Source organism: Scomber japonicus, chromosome 8 (genome assembly GCF_027409825.1).
Source record: "Scomber japonicus isolate fScoJap1 chromosome 8, fScoJap1.pri, whole genome shotgun sequence".
In the NCBI taxonomy this organism is placed as follows: domain Eukaryota; kingdom Metazoa; phylum Chordata; class Actinopteri; order Scombriformes; family Scombridae; genus Scomber; species Scomber japonicus.
Genome location: NC_070585.1, coordinates 17,017,300 through 17,039,872, shown reverse-complemented (window position 1 = coordinate 17,039,872; position 22,573 = coordinate 17,017,300). Strand labels below are relative to the sequence as shown.

The following is a 22,573-nucleotide window of genomic DNA, read 5'->3' as shown; positions in this document are numbered from 1 at the left end:
TTTTGCTGCTGTATAATACAGACTTGATAAGGGGGGCCATAATCAGGCTTCTGCAGTACCAGCTAAAGAATTGGAAGTAGACTGTGAGTGATTATGTTGGACCAAATTTGGTTTTAGATAGAAATCAGAGTGTCTGTGCTAGACAGATTTAGTCACATCACTGACATTGCGTCAGGTTTGCATACATGCATTCTCATACCTAAGCTGCAAACACAATTGTATGTATTTGTTTCAGAGTGACTGATGACACTATAGCTGGGTGTGAGTGTATTTGTGCATTTCAGTGTTTGCACAGTGATGCATGCTAAAAGGGTGTGCACACTGCCTCGAATGTTTTTTTGCTCATTGTAGCATTGGGTCCACTCATCAGTCAGTCGCTGATGCCAAGTCGGTAGCCAGTCCAGGATTTGGTCTTTTGGTATTGATCCTGGTTCAGATGATTGATTCCCCAGGGCCGAGCGGACTCTCGCTAGCTGTCAACATGTTCAGAGTCACACTCAGTCACCAGGAAAGGAGTGAGAGACGGAAGAAAGAGTTGTCAGGTAGAAAAAGAGAGAGCAGTATTAAGTGGAAAAGGGGAAAGGAATGTAGGGCATCATGCCAAAATGCTCTATATCAATTTTGGCAAACTGAGACCTCTGCTTTATCAGTCAATATGTGAAAGAGATGACTGTCCTGCAACCACATTAAAAAATAAGTTTTGGAAATGACTGTATAAAAAAGTATTTTGAATTAATGCCCACAGTGGAATCATTTTTACTGTTTGTCGTTTTTTAAATGGTGGACTCTGCAGATGCAAAAAAAGATGAAAATGAAGTTAGACAGCACAACAGTAGTGAAGAGACCACTGAGATAGGAAGAAACAGTGGAGGAGAGGATAAGAAAAGGTTAAGAGTACACTTCCTAGTGTAATAATGAGGGCTTTGCCCTACAACATGTTAAATAAACAAGACAAGAAATTTCGGACAAGAAAAAACGTGTATGCTGGTGATGGACCAAATCTATAACAGATATCAGCTTTTGCAAAATGAACCTTATGCAGGACCTTTAACCAAATTAAACTTAGCCAGGCATATGAAGATATAGAGTTGACCCTGACAAGTGCCTTTTCCCACCATTCTTCTGTCACATCAAGCTCAAGCTCCTTTTACCAATTACTCTTAACCTCTGCAAGAGAGGCCACACCTGAGGATGATAAAAGGTCAAATAAAATTGAGATAGTAACACATGCCTCAGGGAGAGAGAGCTCCTCAACAACAAGAGAACCCACTGGAAGCTGAGGGAGGGATGTAAAATATGTGCGAGCATAATTATGAGCTTGAAAACACTGGAAAGAATGAGATTGGGGTAAATTATACTAAAAGTAGCAAATGAGCCATCTAAATATAAATCTGAGAAATGAACCAGGCCTCTCCCTCTCCACAAAGTGGAAGCTGTATCTAAATTAGAGGGAGGAAACAAGTGGTTCTATCAAACTGAGCTGTATGGGAAGGGCGCAGAAAGATTGAGATGTTGTCTGAATTGTTTCCAAATTTTCAAAGAAGACGTACAACTGGATTCCTAATGTATTTGGAACAACAAGAAATCAGAGGAGCACAGACCAGAGCCATTAGCGATGATGGGTGGGAAGAATCACTCATCACACCAGACATAAATGTTTTGAAGACTGGCTGCACAGTAATAAAATAAAAGGTTAGGGAACTGGATGGTTACAACACTTATATTAGTGAAAAATCTTTTTAATGGGGCGCCTCTATTCTCAGCCAACATAACCAACAAAATTGAAAATGTCAAATTTGTGCAGTTTATCTTGGATTATATTGATGCTGAATTGAAAAGAAGACATATGACATATTGTTGTTTAATATTTTAGAGCAATGCGTCTTTGTGGACATGTAATGAATTGCTAGTATGATATATTTTCTTGAAGGACGTTTGGAGTATTATTTTCCCTGGAGAGCACAGGGAGCTTCAGTTAATTGCTTATGTTAATATGCTATTTTTAAAAAGACAGAAACACTAAGTAACTGCTAATGTATGATAAGGTTGTTTGACGTTGACTGCTGTCAATTATTCATTTGATTAATGGTTTGTAGACTAATAGGCTAATGTGTGTTTGTATTGATTACTGACAGTGGCTGATTTGTAGTCAGTTAGCAGTAAGTAAATGGCGTTCATGTTGCAGAAATGGAAAATAACATTCATGTCATGTCATTTTTAGATTATAATCACCTGAAAATAAGAATAACTGTCAAAGTGTACAGATAGATAAAAAGGTTGAAGGTGGTTTCCATGGGCAGCTGTATGTAAATTGTGTAGCTGTTTCAAGTTGTACAAATACCTTGTTTTCCCATGCATCCTGGAAAACCTGGAAATTCAAGGTTTTTTTTAAAGTACAGGAAGACACCTTTTCAAATGTGATTGTCTTAGCAGATAAAATCAAGGAACATTAAGCCTAAACATTTTTACATGCCAAAAAAAAAAGTTAATAACAGGAACAATCAGTGTTTAGTGTCTTTATTTTCTCTTTACAGTTCTGGTTCAGTTATTTCTGAACTAATTTATTGGCTGTTTTTCAGAATAAACCACTGCACACATAAGGTCAACTGTAACCAAAAGCAGCTTAGAGTTCTTCTCTATTGTTTATCAGGATCAGGATGGTAAAATCAAAAGGAATCTAGTTGTTATCTTGCAAAAAGTGACCCTGCCAGAACCCCAGTGTTTGCAAAATCTTATACTCTGTGACTCAAAAGTTTAAAGTATATTTTATTTATATAGCACTTAAAACTGATTGACTTATGATATATTGTCTTTAGATGTGAGAGGGTGTCCGACTTAAGTCTTTTCAAAGTCTTCTAGTGTATGGTTGGCATTAAAAGAAGTGAAGACATAGACTTGAGATATGAAGCAATTGGCTGACTGACATTTAAATTTGATAGGGAAGAGGTCCCTGACTTTATAGTTTGCCCCTTTAGGCCCTCTTCAGAGATATTCTACTTTACCCATGGAGAGCAAGTCAAATTCAGATTGTAGTTTAACCCTTTGGGTATACAGGTCTGGACTGGAAGAGTTAGAACACTATCTATGCTGAGAATTGCTTTAAACAACTCTTGCTGTTTTCATTTATTTTTCCTGGCCAAATGTGTACTGTACAAGATAATCTCTCACTGTATTATGTATAAATATATATAAATAGATCTAACAGCAGAAAGAAGAGCTCTGTCAATGGAAAACTAGTAACATGAGAATAAGCCATGTACAGTACTGTAGAAAAATAGGGAAATTATTTTGTGTCCAGATGATGACAGCACTGGTGGGCTTGGGGTCTATCACTAAATTCAGCCCCCCTCCTCCCCCTGTAATATAAGATGATGAGTATGCACATTTGGAGTACTGGAAAAAAGGAAGGTCATAAAATTGGATTTCTTTTGGAGTTAGGGGCATAAACGCTTACCAAAACAAATTGAGTTTGATATGAAGTGCCACTTACTATAACATACTATAAAAAGAGAAGGCGTGGATGCTATCCTGCTAGCTTTGCCTCTGTAGGCGAGAGAAGTCTGTTGTGCCTGACTTTTCCTGCCTCCTCAAATTGATTTATTCATTCCAGTGCAAATTAAATGTATCATAATTAAAACTAATTTTTGCATTGAAGATAGATAGATAGATAGATAGATAGATAGATAGATAGATGGTAAAGGATGGACAGGGGCAGAGGGATAAGTAAAGGGATGGGAAAGATGGATGACAAAATAATTAGGAAGAGATAAAGGCTACTTGAAAAGAGGAAACGGGATTTGAGAAACATATATAGAGAACAGGTGAACTGAAAACACAAAATAGCTTTGGAGGGGAAAAAAAGTTGTTGAGAGAGAGATGGACTGGTCTTGTTTTGCTATTAAACAATCCAGAAGTGATCAAGGTTTCAGGCCTGCTGTCACTCGATCTGTCAACAAACCTGCATGCAGTTGGTCAATGACACGTAGCTCCTCATATGTTCTCCTCCCCACCCTGCAGCGCTGTGCTTATTTATTTATTTATTTGTTTATTTATTCATTTATACATTGGTCCATTCCATCTCGAACCGTGCCTCACCAAATGAGGGCTGACACTCAGTCTAATTGAGATACATTTTAGCATTGGGATGCTAATCAGAGGGCTTGTATGCTAGGGTGCTATTCGTCCAGGAGGCTGAAATATGCAGCAGATCTAAATTATATATTTATAATGGCTAATGGCCCCCGGTGTCCTATCACTGCACTGCAGTACATATTTAATAACCCTACCTGTCTGTCTATCTGAGCAAGCCTGCCAAGCTTTCTCTCCAGGGAAAAATGTCAAGCCACTGACAGTGTAGAAGAGGTTAGATGATGGAAGGGGATTGAGGGAGGGAGAGAGAAAGAGAGAGAGAGAGAGAGAGAGAAGATGGGGAATCACTCGCTTGTCCATGTTTGACAATATAAAGAAATCTGTGAAAAGCACTTTATTTTATTTTACATATAAAATATTGTACTGTAAAAGTCAGCAGCTTCTTCACCTCCATCCAATGCAAAATTCAGATTAGAATTGGTTTATATTATTTTCTCTTTTTTGGAAAACTTTTTTGGAATATATTTTGGTGACAAAGATGTGGAAAACTGTAAACCTTAACTACTGTATACCATGCTGTATGTAAGATTGTTGCATACTTGTTTGTTAAGTTATTTTGTTGCAGTTTCTCAGTTTGGGAAGCCCTTACTATTTTTATAATGAGGTCCTGTCACATGAGTGCATGTAATCATTTACTCTATAACCCTGGTTTGAGATAATATGTGCGTGTGTGTCACTCATGACTGGTTGCATCCATTGGCAATGTTTGACAGGATTGGATTTCTCTGACTCAAAAGTTCTCTGATTTATTCAACATACGCTCCTGGGATTAAGCGTCTTGGCAAGCTCATACTGTATACACACACAATGCACACAGAATCACACGTGCATAGAGACACATGTGCATCCTGTCATATGGGGTTAATCTGGTTTTGAGACAATATTCACTTTACGAAGCGCATTATGGCTCAATTTAGCTAAATTATAATGCTGTGAGGCAATCACTGTGACAGATTGAGAGCATCAATACTGATAAAGGGAAAAAAAAAGAATGAGAGATCAGGGAGAGGAAAGAGCAGAGGGACAGAGGGATGAGTCTGTCATTTTGTTTGGCCACTCATTTCCCAAAGCTGGTCAAAGTCCCTGATTCAATCCACTAACCCGCTGTAACGTCTCAGCCAAGCCACCATTTCCCCTCCTCCATCTGTACAGCTGGAGATGAGCCTGCTGTCATGTTTCCTGTCTTGTAATACGTACTAAACATATCGAGGGAAACCCCTTACTGTACGTTTTAGTGTAATGCTCTTGTAAGAGTCAATATAACAAATAGGTATCTTTATAACATCACCTAAAATAACAAGTAATGCCCAAAATTTAGAAATGGTGTGATGATCTCTAGAATAAAAGTATTTTTTAAATGCATCATTAATATCAATCCACATAAATGACAGCAATCACATTACTTAAATTGCTTCTATTTACTGCAGCGCTTTATACGGTACTGTTGACATTGTTCACACCCATGTCTATATTTCCCCCCGCTGCGATTATTTAACAGATGCATGTCAGTGCTTGATGAATATGGATGAGTGATGTACTGTACAGTTATTATCGTCAGGAATTAATCAGTGCTGAGTGATCTTGCTTGTCCCAACATTCTCTACCAATCAGCATTAGTGACAGGTCACTTTAGGCCCCAGTTATAATAACGCAGAATGTGGTTTTCTACATCTGGCTTCTAAGAGAGGTTTAGATGACAAAGATATTAACATGTAACTGAGCAGAATGTAGATTCCATGTGATCTAAAGTAATATTAGACTGTGTTGATAACTTAAATATAATAAATCTCTTTAAGCAGTTGTGAAAAAGCAGTGTTTTTAGTAGTGGAAAGAGTATATGATTTATGTGTGAAGGTTAACCAGAGGGTAAGCAAGTGTTTGCATGCATCACAAGGGGCCTGCATTTATTGTTATGTACTTCTTATAGCCTTTCTCAAAGCAGCTGTTTGAGCTATAATTTCAAAGCTGTCAGTTTTACTGCTGCTCAGAGAGAGTGTGTGTGTGTGTGTGTGTGTGTGTGTGTGTTTGAGCGTGCATGCGTGTGTGTGTGTGTTTGTGTGTTTGTTTGCTTGCGCAGGCATGTGTAACAGGTTGCTTGGTGGTCCCACAAGCTGCCATGTGCCTATATGCTTTATCCTTAGTTATATAGATATATTAAGAGATGGACTGTGTGAATCTTAAAAAAAACATGTCATATGGCTGCTATGTCCCCTCAGGCTCTCATACAGTGTTTTTTTCCTGTTCTTCACCATTTTTTCCTTATAAACTCTTACTCTTATAAAATTACTGCATACCTCTTCTCTTCGCTTCTCTTCTCTTCTCTTCTCTTCTCTTCTCTTCTCTTCTCTTCTCTTTTCCGCCTACCTTCTTACCTCTGATAATCTAATATTATTAGGATATGACACATTACATTAGTTTGTTACATCATAGTAAAGTTCATATCATGCCATATAGTAACTGCAGTAAGATCACCCAGCAAGAACTGTGTCCCATACCTGACTGAGAATTATGAAATTAGGTCAAAGACGTGGTGTTCATTCGTGGGTTTGGCAGCACATAAGCCATCTGCCACAAATGATTTTTGATTGTTGTTGTACAGGCTGACTCAAAATAGCTGTGTTTACTGTAGAGCTGTGGGTTGATGCTTCCAGAAGGTTAATGAGAGGGAGAGTTAGTTGGTGCCATTCACTCTCTGCAGTGACGGCAGTTTGGGAGGTTGTGGATGAAACGATAGAAGAAAAGAGGGATGGATGAGACTAATGGAGCAAACTGAATGGAGTTTAATCATTTTGGGAAATGCCTCTGGCTCATACACTCTCCACCTTATTTATATTCTGATCCATTCCTGTGTCTGAGGGGTGATCTTGGTGGAAACTGAATACTGACAAGGACACAATTGTCAGTGAACACGCTCAGCTGTTAATTAATTTGGTATAGATGAATGGAATTTAATGTAAACGAGAGACGGGAGAAACCTGACCAAACAGCACAGTGCTGTCAATAGCTCAGTATCCCCTGCACAGCTAAGCAGGGCCTTTCTGTTTTACTTCTCAGGTAACTGCAAAATAACACAGTGGAAAGCTTAATGATCCCCTTTGGGACAGTGGGTCATTATACAGCAGCTGAACAAGAAGGTGGCATTGAAGATAATTAGACAAATCATTACAACAGTTCAGTAATTTGGAGGTAATATAATAAATAAGGGAAATGTGATTTGCAGATTGAGTGTATATATCAGCTCTACACTCACCCTATTATGAATTCTAAACAAATACGAATCTGGATTTAAAAATCAACATCAGATATAGGCTTAACCACAGCCAGCAGCTTTATGATTTATTACTCTCCTACCAGATGACATTTGGAATAACCCTGTCCATCAGTCAAAGCAATGAGATGGTTCACTGCAAGGCACTTATTTAACATTGATCTGCCTTGGTTAAATTGGTCAAAACTCTGTAGCAACTAATGCTGCCAACAGACTAATTGGGCAATCGATGCAATAGTCATATGGACGACAAAGCAGAGCAGGAAGGCAGAGATGAGGGGTGGCAATTAGTGGATGACTCATAGAAAGTGACTAAGACAGGTGGAAAGACACAGGATATAAACAAAAGCAGAATCTGAAAACAGCATTCATCGGATTATTTGAACAGCAACAACAATATCTAGTACTTGTTGTCCATGCAACAAATCTTTGTGTTTGTGGTAAACATGACAACAATGCCCAATTCTGTCTGGACTAATGAGCAAATGTCAACATGTTTGGTGTTAAACTTTTAAATTGCTTTAATCCCTGTTTTAGTAAGTTCTACTCTATTATTTCTGTGTGTATGGCTACTTGGTAGTTAACATGAGGAAAAGCAATTGTACTCAAGACAACCATGTCAAATATATTCTCCTGACACACTAGCGAGCAATTAAAAACAAGAGCAGCGTGGGGCTTTAAATTTCAGATGGGGTTTAAAGATGGAGCAAAGGAAAAATTGAGAGGGGTGGGAGGAAGATGGATGAAAGATGGAGGGAGAGTGGATGAGAGGAGACACCCACAGTGACATGGAGAGATGAGAAACCTGCTGAGAGAGACATTTAGTCATCACCAAGTGAGGAGATAGTTGGCTCGGTCCCCACCCTCCCTCGACTTGGAAGATTAACTTGTTGTTGTGCCTCCAGACCTCCTCATTATCATCTTTTCTATCACTTTATCTTCCCAAAAGCAAGGGATCACGACTAAAGGGAGGGAAGAGAGATGGATGGAGAGAAAGAGGAAGACACCTCTAATTTACATGCCTCTTAGAAATTGAGATTGTATCTTATTATCATGTGTTATAGTTTATTGTGTTTGGCTGTCAAATGAAAAAAAAGGCACAGAAAAGGGATGAGTTAGCTGCTGAGCCATCAAAGCTCTCTGTGTGCTCGCCTGCCAGCACCGGCCGCTGTCTGCTCTCACAAACTTGGTAACCCAAACACATAACCACAGTCTCACATAGGCACAAAGAGATTCCAGCTCTTACACATCAAATAACAGTGAAGCATTAATTCAGACACAAAAAGGACAATTAGACATTGGTATTAATAATCAAAGGCTGAGATTATGGCTAGAATATATGGATATTTGAATAGGGCTGCAACTAATGATTATTGTCATTATCGATTGTTCGTTAATAATTTTCTCGATTAATTGATTAGTTGTTTGGTCCATAAAATGTAAGAAAATGGTCAAAACAAATGTTGATCAATGTTTCCCTAAGTGGCTGCTTGAGAAGTTGGAAACAGAGATTTTGGACATAAACTTAAAAAAAAAAGTCTTAAGGAATAATTGATTATCAAAATGGTTAGCAATTATTTTGATAGTTGACAACTAGCTGATTAATCACCTAATCATCACAGCTCTAATTTTGAGTTGAATATAGATGGGTACTTGGAGGTCATATGGTGTGGGTTCTGAATCTGTGTATTTCTATTCCTTTTATACACGTGTGAATATCTGCACATGACCGAAACAGTTAAAATGCATCCCTGTGTTTGGCCCAAATCCATGACATCCATTTTTCTGTCAGTGCTTGTTGGCGATGCTTTCTTTAACAGCATGGAAAATTTGATTCACTGCGTTGTTGCACTGCGGGCCATAACTCTTAACATGCAAATAAATCACACATGCATGTGGCGTGTAGAAACACTGTGTGTGCATAGGAGCCATGTGCTGTGTGTGTGTGTGTGTGTGTGTGTGTGTGTGTGTGTGTGTGTGTGTGTGTGTGTGTGTGTGTGTGTGTGTGTGTGTGTCAAACTGCACTATTCTGTTAGAAAATAGCTTAGAAATCGTATGTTTATTTTTGTCAGATAAGTGATATCACAACAACTTGATACATTCAGTTCATATGGCTTGTTTGTCCCTTTTTCCTCTGGTACCATTTGCATTTTTCCTCTACTTCTACCTCTTCATTGACGCTGCTCCCCTCTTGCCTTCAGCTGAACCTCTCAGAGTTTTTAGGTTGCTTCATCACAAAACAGCCCTCGCGCTAGCTCCAACAAACAGACCTCTGCAAAAATGGTTTAGGGTTACAGGATTAGGGCCATGACCGAGGTTAGACCCTGCCAATCCTAGTGAAAGATGCAGGATTTGTATGCAGCCCGAAAGGAAGTTCTGTCTAAGAGGCTCAAGTCAGAGCAGATCTAGAGCAGAGCACATGTCGTACTGTGCTATGCTCACTGAGAAGATGTGCTTGTGACAAGATAAAACTGTGGAGAGACTGGATGAATTAATGAGCAACAAATAACTGATATTTACTGAAACCTTGTGGAGAAATACATTGTTGAAATGCTGAGATTGAAATGTAGACTTGTGAAAGACCGAGCAGAAGGTTTATGTGTCAAAGCCAAGAAATGGGAACCAAGAGGAGAGATGCGAAAATACATTTAAAGGGCAAGAAACAAGATGGAAAAAACAGATGAAAGATTGACAGGGAAAGTAGGAGCTTGTAATAAGAGGAAATGCAGGCAGAAGATACAGATTCAATGGAAAGTTGGATGTCAGTTACATTTTCAAGCTTTTTGCATTTAAAAGCAGATCTAATCTATGTCAAGACATTAGTTGCATTTCTTCAGTAAGGTCTCATGGTATCTGTCATGGTTTTCAATGAAAGTTTATCTGGCTTAGTAATGAGTTAACTACTCAGCCACAATGATGCTACTCTTAAGATTAATTTTGTTTGAATCAATAATTAAAAGTTAACTGAAACGACCTCAGGTGGGTCTGCTTTCATTCTCTTAATAAACACAGCATGTGCCCTTGCAGTATCTGTTTCAAAAGTTCAAGAGGAAATGCAGGAGGCATCAGTTGTGTTTGATTAAATCAATGATGTTATCCACTGTGAGGAGGCATCGTTTGTTGAGAACGTACTTATCAGAGGGCAAGGCTATTTTGCATATGCCTCCATTAGAGTACATACACACATACACTCTGTTCACAGAAGTTTATGGTAAGTGCCTCAGAGCATGTATTCTTTGAAATGGCAATCATTTCAGATGCACTCGTAAAGAATGAACTACCTGAGAACTGCACACGCTTGTAGTTGGTGTTCTTACAAGACTGAAAGCCCTGAGGACCACATTGCAGTTCAAAGAAGTCTGAGAAATACGGCATTCAGGCTGAAGCAGCAGATATTTACATTCCTGATGTTATTCTGGTGCAGGCAAAGCACCGAAAAATACCTGCAATGTTAAAGGCGCTGTTCTGCATCAGTGACTGAGGACTATCACTCTGTACGAGCATTACCAAGGCAGCCTGTACTGCATCATTTTTGAAGCTCATATTCAGGAGCTCCACAGGCCATTTGAAGGGGAATCTAAAATCAAAACAGACAATATGCTCCCTGACAGATCCATCAAAGTAGAAAGATGCTGAAGATGAGTAAGCTATTAGGTTGCTCATGGGTTTTCAATAAGTCTTCTGAATTTTAAGATGAGAAGCGGCTGCTGACTGAACTAAAAGTGTTTTACTCTGTGTACATATGATCTCAGAAGAGAGCAAGATTTACAAGCTGTTCAAAAAACATACGGCTCAAGTTGTTTTTCTATAACTATTTAAATTGGTGAAAATATACTGTTTGTATGTCAGCAGCTGCTGTATAAAGGTCCTTTGCTGATAAATACCAGAGTGGAGCAGATTGTGTCACTATGGACAATAAAATTGTTGCAGTACATAAAATCTGAATATATCTACCTGTCTGTTTCTGGGAGTTTTAGCTGTATTTTTAATTTCAAGTGTTAATTAAATAACCACAAGTAGATAGGAATTACAGTTAAGTCTCCGTTTCTGTTTGGCTGCTCTGTTAATCTCTGTCTTCAGCTCTTTCCTCTTTTTCAACAAAAGCAGCATTTTGTGTGTTATGTAATAGGACAAACCGGGAATGTCAAATGTTTAAGATTTTAAGATCTTTTATCCAAAAAGCAACAGCAACTTATCATATGCTAGAAAGTGTCTGCAACTCATCCTCTTATATAAAACTGCTGCATACCTGTCTATCCAAGCACTGGTGTGCATCAGTGTTAATTTTCTAAATGGTGTAGTGAGGTCATGTGTGGAGCCTCAGTAAATTTATTCCTCCGTCTTCCTGCACATTCACACTGGGTCAAGGTAGGCATAAACCTTGAAACTTGCAATCATGGTTATTTTTTCATTATTCCTGCCTCCTGACAGTAAAAACACAAAGCATGCTGTGTATCACACAACAGGATACCATTTCAACCCCCCACCTGCTATCTATTTCACTTTCCCTCCCCTGAATGTGTTGCAGCAGGAAATATCAGCTGGGTTTATTTCTTAGATCAATAGAAATATAGAAGCAGGTGGCTTAGGGGTCACTGCACCGGGGAATGGAGTCCTCCAAAGGTTTATTGGTACATCCACACCGAGGAAGGCGGATGGATTAATTCTCAAGCTATCTCTCTCTCTCTCTCACTCTCTCGCTCTCTCTCTCTCTCTCTCTCTCACTCTCACTCCATTTCCATTTGAATGGTTGTGTTTAATATTTTATACATGATGGTCAATAGATTAAAGTTACTTTGCACTGAGATCCTATTTTTGTTTTTCATCCAGTCTTTTCCAGTCTTTCATGTCACCCTTTCCCTCCTCTTCCTGCTGAATTCCCTTTACCTGTCCGGGTCCCTCCTCCTTCTCCTCCCTCCATTTCTCAGAGTCATTAAGGGCAATCTGTGACTCATGCATTTTCCCCCCTTCTATCTTTCTGTCTCCCCCTCCCTTTCTCTCTGCATGTTCTCGTGATGGAGTGAGTGTTGCAATGAGGGTCCACTCAGCAGGAGCATAGGCTTGGTTCAGTTAATAATGGAACTAACGAGCATCAGCCCAGATGAGCTTTTAATGGGTTCTGTCTACCTGGGGCTATGAAAGGAGGGATGGTGGGGAGGAGGGGGGAGGTGTTGAGGTGGAGGGGGCAGAAAGATGGAGAAAGAGGAGAAAAAGAAAGGGAGAGGTCAGGCCAGTTGATACGAGGAAAAACACTTGAAATATGATGATACTATCAGCTAATGCCAGAATTTGTTACCATCAGTTTCCTTATACATATTTGCAAATGCATAGTACATAATTTGTAATGACAGTTAAACATTCATATCTGGCAGGTTACTAATTTGGCTTGTGACTGTGATCCATGATCCAAAACCAATTTGTCTAAATTGCGGAACCTGACAGATAATCAAATTGATATGCTCACTGTCTCTACTAGCTATTATTAGTATTTAATAATATTGGAGTTGCTGTAAAGTTGTAGGGCAGCCAAGATGATAATGATAGTGTCTATTTGGTGTGGTCTGGGATTGTGTCTGTCTTTAATGATAAAGCCACCAGCTCTGCTGACTTCTAAATATCGGATGATAATTTGAGTACAACAGCCCCATTAACAATCAATTATTCAAATAGTCTGTCAGACCTTGCCTGGTCACATCCCCAGTCTGATTAAATCATCAAATGGCAGTGCTATTCTTTACAAAATAATGCAGAGTTTTAGAAGTTTAGTCTTGCATCACAATTTGTCAAAAAAAAAGTAAAAGTTTTAGAAAGTGGCCTAAAAGCAAATTCGACCAGTTTACTAAGCACATAGGTGCAATTGTGCATTTTGTGCAGCCTCAGAGGAAGCAGTTGTCTTCTAGCTATGTTAGTTTGTCATGAAAATGCATTTCAGAAACATTATTTCATTTTCTATACAGTGCTTTAGACAATCCATTATTTTGATTTACCACCCTTCATAGTTTGGCATAAAACTTCAATATTGGCCAACATGTGTGTAATCTGGATGACAATCCACTCAACATGCAAGACATTTTACTAATGAATATCAAACACGTTTTGGAAATATTAGTGACCCATTCAGAGAAGCTTAAAAAGAATGTATATTGTTAGACTGCTCCTGCTTCTACCTCAGATTCTACTGCTTTGTATACTTTAGTACTTCAGTGTTTTCCTATAATTATTAGACTGACTTTATACTACAAAAAAAAGCTGTGGCCACCCATGAATTTGCCAGGTATAAATAGTACAAAAATGCAATTGATTAGTTAATTTAAAGTAGGTTTAACTATGTTCGTTTAACATGAATTAAATAATTTTCACACATTAGTGTCCTTTGCTTAGGTATACTCTTTCATTGATGTAATTACTGTAAAAAACGATGTATAAGTCGCACCGGTGTATAAGACGCAGTCTATTTTGCGGGGTGTCATGCTGGGAAAAACACTTTCTTAATAAAGACTGTGTTTTTTTTATGTACCAGTAGCTATTCATCTATAAACACATATGTTTATACTCTAAATCTTTCTCAATTTACTTTTATTTGAAAAACAGTCAAGACACACATCTTACATCTGAAACAGTGTGATGGGTTAATGGTCCGGTAATGACTTGCTTAACTGAACTGGACCGGTATATTAACTCAGACTGGGTTCGGGTTAGGCTATGAGTTTCAATTAAACCTTTTAAAAGAATACGGTAACTTTACATATATACAGTGTGTACAAGTGTGATACTCCAGTCCCAAAAACTCTTCATCAGAGCTGTCGCAGTGCATCAGTAGACTACTGCACCGGAGTCGCACTTTTGCACATCGCGCTTCAACATCAGTTTGTCTGTAAATACTAAAACATCACAGCAACTAATGTCCTGAAATACTTCTGATCAACACACAATCATTTTTCCATACAACATACAGCATCAACGGGTCTATCCATTTTCATTAGCTGCCGAAACAGCTTGACACCGCTGTTTATAGGACGTTATAGTTCATAAGTGTTGACGCTCACATCATTATGTTTAAAATTATAATTATTGTTATTGTTCTTAGTGTGGATGGCCTTTTACATAACTATAATCATATGCAGACCCAACCTCTCTCTGTATTTTACTGGTGAATAGGACACAAGGTGTATAAGCCTCACTTTTAAATGAAAAAGTATTGCGTTAAAGTACACGGGTACTTTTGATTAATTAACTAAAGATTAGGATTAATCAGAGATGGGAAAGAGATATTAGGCCATGGTGATTGATGTGTCTGGCTGACAGAGCAGCAGACATGCATTGGAACTGTAAATAGACACTTGATTGATATTGCTTCATTGTGAAGTCTGGGGTTAGGGTTGAATTTCTTCTTCAGGGTGCAGTAGCCTCATTACACGCTGCTGTGTGGGTGCAGCTGCCTCCACATGTGCAGTACCAATTGATGTAAGGGTGCTGAGTCTAGACTTTGGAGGATTTTTGAAATTGGATTCATATTGAAGTCGATTTTGATGTGTGACTGTTGAGGTTTGTGTTTGAACTTCTTAAGACATTTTTCTGTTTTAGGGCCTTACCCAAAAGAAGTAAATAAAATATCCCTCTCACATACTGAACACATACTGTCTCACACAGTTTTCTCACAGGCTGAGAAGATTATTATGTGTTTTTCCCACACATTAAGCAGGACACTTTTGACCATGTTTACTTTTGTTTCTTCACAGAATGCCGTGATGTTTTGCTACCCATGATGCTACGGGAGCTGAGTGGGGCTCTGGCCAGTATGGCTGATGGACCTCATGATGATAGGAGAAACAGTCTGGAGCTTCTCAACAACATTCTGGAGGTCCTCAGCAGGGACAATGTGGTGAGACACAGAGCAACTCTTTATTGTTGGTATTGAAGTTATTCACATCATCCTATGCAGTGGGACCATAGAACAGTGGAGACGTAGAGTTGGGGTTTGAGGTAAAGAACAGGCTGGTACATGTTGGTGAATAAAGCACAACAAGCTCGTAATATCAGCCTCCACCTGAAGCAAGGCAAGGTCTTTTTCTTCCTCTCTTTACATTGTTATATCATTTCTCTTTTGTCCACCAACATCTTCTATTTTGAGGTTTTCTGTATAGTTTTATACTTTAGATAATATGCAAAATGGCCATGCTAATCTTCTGTAGCTTTCAGCTGGATCAATTGTGTCTTTTTTTCATTTTTTTAACAATAGCTAACTGTTTCCCACACATATAATCAAATGTCTGTGGGAAACAAAATCGGATCCTAAGTGGTCACTTGAGCCACAATTCAAGTGACTCATCCTGATTTCTGGTGCGAGAAGCAACAACAGTAGTCCTCAGTTCATCCAGACACAATTTGCATATATAAAAAGGTGAACATGTCTGTTAAGAATAAAAATAGTAAAACAACCAAGATCATAAAACACTGGATGCTTACAGTTGAAACAGACAAATCGACAGGAACTGATGAGTGACAGACCCGCCAGGCATTGTTTCATTTGAAGTTACACAATACCTCCCTTATGACGCATCTTTATTGTGAAAGTGTGAGGGGAAAAGTTGGGCATTCACCAATTAAAAGACATTTCCTTGATCTTTTTAGCATTATATAATGAATATGAACTACCTCTGAGTTTTATGCCACCCCACTGGAATTTGTCTCCTGAAGAGTAAAGAAAATAGCCTTAAGCTGTTTTGTCCTCAGTCATCCAGTCGTGCAGTGAAGCAGCCCTTGACCAATTAGAATCTAATTGATTTTGTTCCACGGGTGTTGCTGCATGTTAGCCTGTTGAATCAAAATCCAGTTAGCTCCTGAACTAAACACCTTAAATACGGACACACACACACACACATACACACACACACACACACCAAATGCATCTGCAGAATCCAGCTGCGGGCTTTTTAATTGCTCCTGCAAGTTGTTGACAGCCTGCTGAGACTTTGAAGTGAAGGTATTGCTTTTTGCAGATCTGTTTATTTGGGTAGCACTAATGAAGCATAAGCCAAGAGAAGAGAAACAGGGGGAGAAGAGAGAGAAGTAATGAATAGAGTGGAGTGAATTTGATGAGATGAATTTATGTTGGTTGAGGAAAAGAACAAAAGCAGACAGTGACAGAGTGTCAAAAGGACATGACACATACAAATACAATAATGTAGAGAATAGACAAACAGGGACACACAGCTTCATATAGTTTTCTGCCATATTAAACATATTTTCTACATTCATTTCCACCCACACTCCATACTGCTATTTGGCTCCTGTGCCATCTTGTAACACTAAAGCCAAACACACTACGTGTCTAGTGTATACATGTTGCTAGACTGAATGTAGCATAGCTTAATAAAAGGCTTGACCTCAGCAACAGCTCTTTGTAAACCACAGACACTGTTGTTTGTCAATGAAGTGCCCCTCTCTCTCTCTCTCTCACACACACACACACACACGCACGCACGCACGCACGCACGCACGCACACAAACACACACAAATGTGTCATCTAACTGAAAAAGCAAACTATATTTTCTTAATTGTCAGGGGGAAAATGAACAAAAGCAGAAAAGAACAGCGACATTGAAAAATATTCATGGCCATGCACGGAGAGCGAAAAACAGAGTTAAAAATTTGAATAGAAAGACGGAGTGTTAAAATCTAAACAGATGGCAGTAAAAAGGGTCATTTTATTAGACAATAAGGTGGAGGATTTTTTAGAAGAAGCAATACAGAGAGTTAGTGAGATGATAGTATGAAATTGTAAGGTGGGGGTTTGAGAGAGAACATGTGTTATAAGTAAAAAAAAAACAACAGAAGCAGAGGAAGAGGTGACGGGAGACATCTTCACTCCTCACCCTACACACCTACTTTTCTGCACCCCCCTCCTTCTTTGTTTTTCTCCCATTTCTCGGTCCCTCTTTCCCTCTCTCTTGGTGGTACCTGCTAAGTTGTCATAACACAGATGTCTCCAAACTAGAGAGAGAGATGCAAATGGAGAAACCGAGATGGAAGAGGAGAGAATGCGATAGACAGTTGCCTGTGTCTGTGGGAGAATTTGTGTTGAATTCATAAGTAACTTGAGTGTTTATGCAAGTGTGTGTGTGTGTGTGTGTGTGTGTGTGTGTGTGTGTGTGTGTGTGTGTGTGTGATAAAGGAAGATGCATGGCTCACCAAAGCTTGCTGCCTTTTTCTCTCCACTTTATCCCAAAACAATAATTTCTGTTTTTCTTTCTTATATGATGCTGGTATTGCCAGTAGAGATGATAAACCAGCTTGGCTACAGTTTGGAATTAATGAATAGTATCAACTTCCACGTGTTTGTGTTCTGCAGGAGGGAGAAAGAGCATTGTGTCTCATCTCTCATCTTCCTGCTTAGAGACGGCTGTCTGAGAAATGCTTTCCAGGAGACCGAAATACCTACAGTGAGCCAAAAGATTTGGGCTTATTTAGGATCAACAGCTGTGTCTCAACCTAACTATGTGACTGTGTGTGTCTGAGTCTGAGATGGAAATGCTACGCACGATGACACACACAAACACAGTTGTTTACTTTTTATGTGTCCTGTGGCTGTGAGTCAGTGCAATCTAATGTGGTTTAATCATGCCTACTTGATTCTCATCAGGCCCTTAAAATCATCTGCCATCACATCGCGCGCACACACACACACACACACACACACACACACACACACACACACACACACACACACACACACACACACACACACACACACACACACACACTGAGGGAGAGAGTGGCGTTTTTGAAACTTGGTCCTTTTTACCTCCCTTTGTTATTTTTGGACCTTCACTCTTCATCTTTCTACCTTACTGATCAGCTCACACAAGGACACAATAATGATAATGAGGTTGTAAGCACACATACATACACAGACAGACACAGACACACTTGCAAACACACGTATGTACCCACCAGTATTAATTCCAAGGTGTATTTGGATGCAGCAGATGCTTCACTTGTGTGTCACTGCCCCCAGGCAATTCTGAGTCAGTCTCCATTGACCGGTGTGTGTGTGTGTGTGTGTGTGTGTGTGTGTGTAAATTGTTTTTTTTGTTTGTGTATGTGGAGCTATGCCTCTAACAAAAGTGCATATTTTATACATGCATGCAAAGCTTTGGGACGACTTTGTCCTATTTTTTCCGAGTCAGATTTCATTTCTCTGTCCTGCAGTTTTTACACGTCAGCAAACATTGTTTAGTTTTTCTTGGCAAACATAACATGCATTAATAGCTGGCACATTTTCAAAAATGTTTTTGACCTCAGTGGTACTTTGAGCTAAATGCTGGCGTTAGCATTTAGCTCAAAGCACCATTATGCTTGACTACAGCTTCACACAGCTGCTAGCATGGCTGTAGGCTCTTAGTCTTGTTTAGGTCTTTAAGACTGTTTCATAGTTATCTTACAACATTTTCTGAGCTCATGTGAATGTTGTCGCTCAACAAAAGTGAGCAGTGAACAGTGAATCATTCTACGTGTGGGTCATTCATATTCAAATGTAGTTTTGAACATGTTTCCTGAAGCACGAATAGTCATCCCCACAGTATACTGTAATATATATTATATAATATCACAGTAATAAAAGAAAACCTACCACCTTCCTAGGTTTAAGAAACTGTTTTTTATCATCATTACTAAACATAGTTGGTATTTACATTTTGTGAATATTGGGACAAAGCCCACTGTTTATATGGCTGATGCATTGCAAAAGTTGTTACTATAATCCAGTATTCTTATTTTTATTTTGCTTTCAGTGGGTGAAACAACCCAAATAGCAGACAAATCCTTCACATCCTGTGGAAAGCTCTAGTTTGAATAGACTTCAGCCAAAAAGGCAGTAAACAACAACAAGCAGATCATAGCTGATCAAATAGAGCTCTAATCATAGTTAACGTGCCAGTCGTAATATCTATCAACATCTGACCATGCAGATGACATATAAATATGAGATTTTAACCAAAAGTCAAATATTTCTTTTAAACTTGCAGACCTTCTCTAACTAGGAAATAGTCATTTGACTCAGGACAGGTTCAAGCACAAAGACAGATGGACTTAAATTCACTTTGTTCCGTTTCCCTCAAGTTGGATTGAAAAAAAAGGGAAACATGACATGAGTGTCTTTAAAGGGGAAAAAAAGGAATAGCAGAGAAAAATCCCCATGCATGTGTCCAAAAACTCTTGCACTTCAAATGTTCACCCTGAAAATTATTCACTGAATATTTTGCTGAGGCTCATTTTCTGAAAAGTGAACACACTTTAAATTTCAGATTCATAAAACTTTCTTCTCTTTCTTGATTCGTTTGATCTGCCATCCATCCATTCAGCACCTGAGTGAAGCTTTGGACTGTGTGTGTGCATGCAAACGTGGTTGTGTTTGCAGTGAGGATAGTTCATGTGGTGGGTAACTGCTACACAAACAAGACCTGATGAGTCTCTGAAGTTTTGTCGAGAAAAAGTTCTCAAATGTCCTTGGGAGCAACGTGAACAGGACAGAAACTGTTATGCATCTGTATGTGTATTTGTTTTTACACCTGAGGAAATCTAACAAACTTTCACTCATCTTTGTCTTTTTTTCCCCTCTCTATCCTTATCTGTCATCTCTTCCCTGCTCACTGTATCTGTTTTCTTAGGGAGAAACATTTCAACACATCCAGGACATAGTGGTGTCTCTGCTGACGATCATCAACCGGACGGTCATCACGATGGGTCGAGAGCATGCTCTTATCGTAAGTACATGCAACTGTAGCATGTGCCATATATGCTTGGCTGTTTATAAACAGATGTTTCAAACATTGCAGACCCCTCTCTCTCTTGTGTCTTTTTCACACTTTGTCTTCTATTACAATGTTGTTCAAAGTAAATGACCCTTTCTATTCAGGTCCATTCTGAATCACAAAGTATGTCAACAACAGTGCATTTTGTTCAAAATACACACTTTTATTATTCACACAAGAGGAAGATCAGGAAGAGAGGGGCATCGTGGGAGCTCACACACTGTTATGGAACAGCTTATAAAAATGCGAGGACAGGGCATTTTGGATATGGATTGGTTAATTAGTATGTGTGGTATCATCCAGGATTGTAATTGGTGGCAACTTGTCAGCCAGAAGCCGCTGAAGTAGGCCCTTGTGAGATTAGTGGTTTACGCTCTAAACTGCTTTGAACTAAGCATTGTGCAAATGGTGTCTGTCTTTGTGTGTAAATGTGTGTGTGTGTGTGTGTGTGTTTGTGTGTGTGTGCGTGTGCATGTGTGCGCGTGCAACAGGGATAGACCCACACAAGACTTTTACTTTTTTAGTTCTACTTTCCAATAACCGACAACTCTGCTTATATATACTGCAGATTGTTAAAAAAAATACAGTTTTCTTCTACTAATTGTATTGTGATTTTACACAGACACATCTGACAACATACCTTGACCTGAAAAAATACTTTTTTTTAGATTTTGACAAGATGTGTAGACATGTAGTGTGTGATTTTAACATTGAATTTGTTGCTCTACTATGTAGCTTATGTTAATGGCTAGCAGTAGCAGTGTGGCCCGAATGCTACAGACCAGCTTTATAGATACTGGAATATGAATTTTTTATGTGAGGAAGCTGATATTTGTGATTGTGGAATAGATATTGGATACATTTTTTTTGGTTTCTGTATTTACTGAATGAAAGAGACAGTCACAGTTGGTGGCTGCTCAATAACATTAAAGCAGATGGTTTTGGGCTCTCCACATGTGGCCAGCAGAGATTTTTTTTTCCCACAATTTTTTCAACAAGGAATCATCAGCAACTCTAGACATCAACAGCTAGTTCCACTGTAATTCAATCAGAAGCTGTCTCTGCTTTGTTAATACATTTATGAAATATAAATACAAGCCAATAACTAACATTGGATTGATTAGTGGTCTACCCCTATTTTTGTGTTACCTCTATATTTGTGTGTGTGTGTGTCTGTGTTTCCGGGGGCGAGGTGGTGTTGCTTGTGTTTCAGTGAGTGCACTTCATGTGTGCATTAGAGCCTGTGAATGTCCTGTTATGCATATATTTGTATGTGTGTGTGTGTGTGTGTGTGTGTGTGTGTGTGAAAATCCTTGAAGCAAGATTGAGCTCACAGCAGAATACTTCAGTTTTGGATGGTAATAAAGGAGAGAATCAATCACTCTGTCAGTCAGCGTTGACAGAATTTTTAATTATCTGACACAGCCTGTCAGTCTTTGATCAGCTGCCTATCACACTGTCTCTTAATATATTCTTAATACAATCTCCACTCTTCAAAACTGTGATATCCATCCAACAAGCTGTCTTTTTGTAACCCGAGAGCTCCTCAACTTGTTTACCACTCATGTCCCTCACTCATCCACCACTCATATTAATGCTTCAGTTGTTGCTACATTCAAATTTCAGTCCACTGTTTATTGCTGTAATTTAGCCAAAATTGTTGTGTGAAGATTCATTCACAGCTGTAGGTGTGAATCCAACTTGGCATAAGTCTTTACATCTGTCCATCTGTCTAGACAGCCACTCAGCCAAATGACAAGCAGTAAACCCGCCTGTCATCCAAGTGTCAATGGCTCCTCTTTTTGTTGCAGTGTCCTCACTTTCAGCCAAAAGTTAATCACAAATTAGCTGCTTAAGTTCGGCTCCCAAAGAGAGAAGGGAGAAGAGCCGGATAATCAATCGCCCTCTCAGGCAGATCTGAGAACCTCTTTCTTCGGCTCCTTTGGTCCATTATTCCTTCTTTTGTGTGTGTTCTCTTTTTCTTCCTGGTCCCCTGGTGTGTTTCTTCAGTAGTGAGGATGGATCGCCATGGATAAAGTGCCATGAACAGGGATGCTGCTCGGAAAAATTCCTGACCCCCCCTGAATTTCATGACACGTAAACATACTGCACTTCCACAGGACCACAAGAGAGATGCTTTACTGTAGAACTCTGGGTTTCCCATGAAACATAATCCACACCTGTTTGCATCTGCCAGCCAAAAAGGCTTTTATTGTTCTTCCAAAAGATTAGAGCCACCAGAAACACTTCTTGCGGAGTTTCTTGACACGTGCCTTGGTGCTGGGGCGGCTGGAAGAAGAAGGGGCTGGCATGGACTTGGTCAGAGTGGCTGCAGGCACGTCA

The 22,573-nt window shown here is 39.2% G+C and overlaps 1 protein-coding gene across 1 annotated transcript in view; it reads left to right on the top strand.

Annotated features, from left to right (window-relative positions):
• Positions 1 to 22,573, top strand: part of LOC128362656 (dedicator of cytokinesis protein 2-like) — a 95,763-nt gene that overhangs the window by 27,404 nt on the left and 45,786 nt on the right. The window contains exons 25-26 of the mRNA XM_053323491.1: positions 15,157 to 15,299; positions 20,087 to 20,182. Of these exons, the coding sequence (XP_053179466.1) occupies positions 15,157 to 15,299; positions 20,087 to 20,182 (239 nt within the window). The remainder of the gene's footprint in view (positions 1 to 15,156; positions 15,300 to 20,086; positions 20,183 to 22,573) is intronic.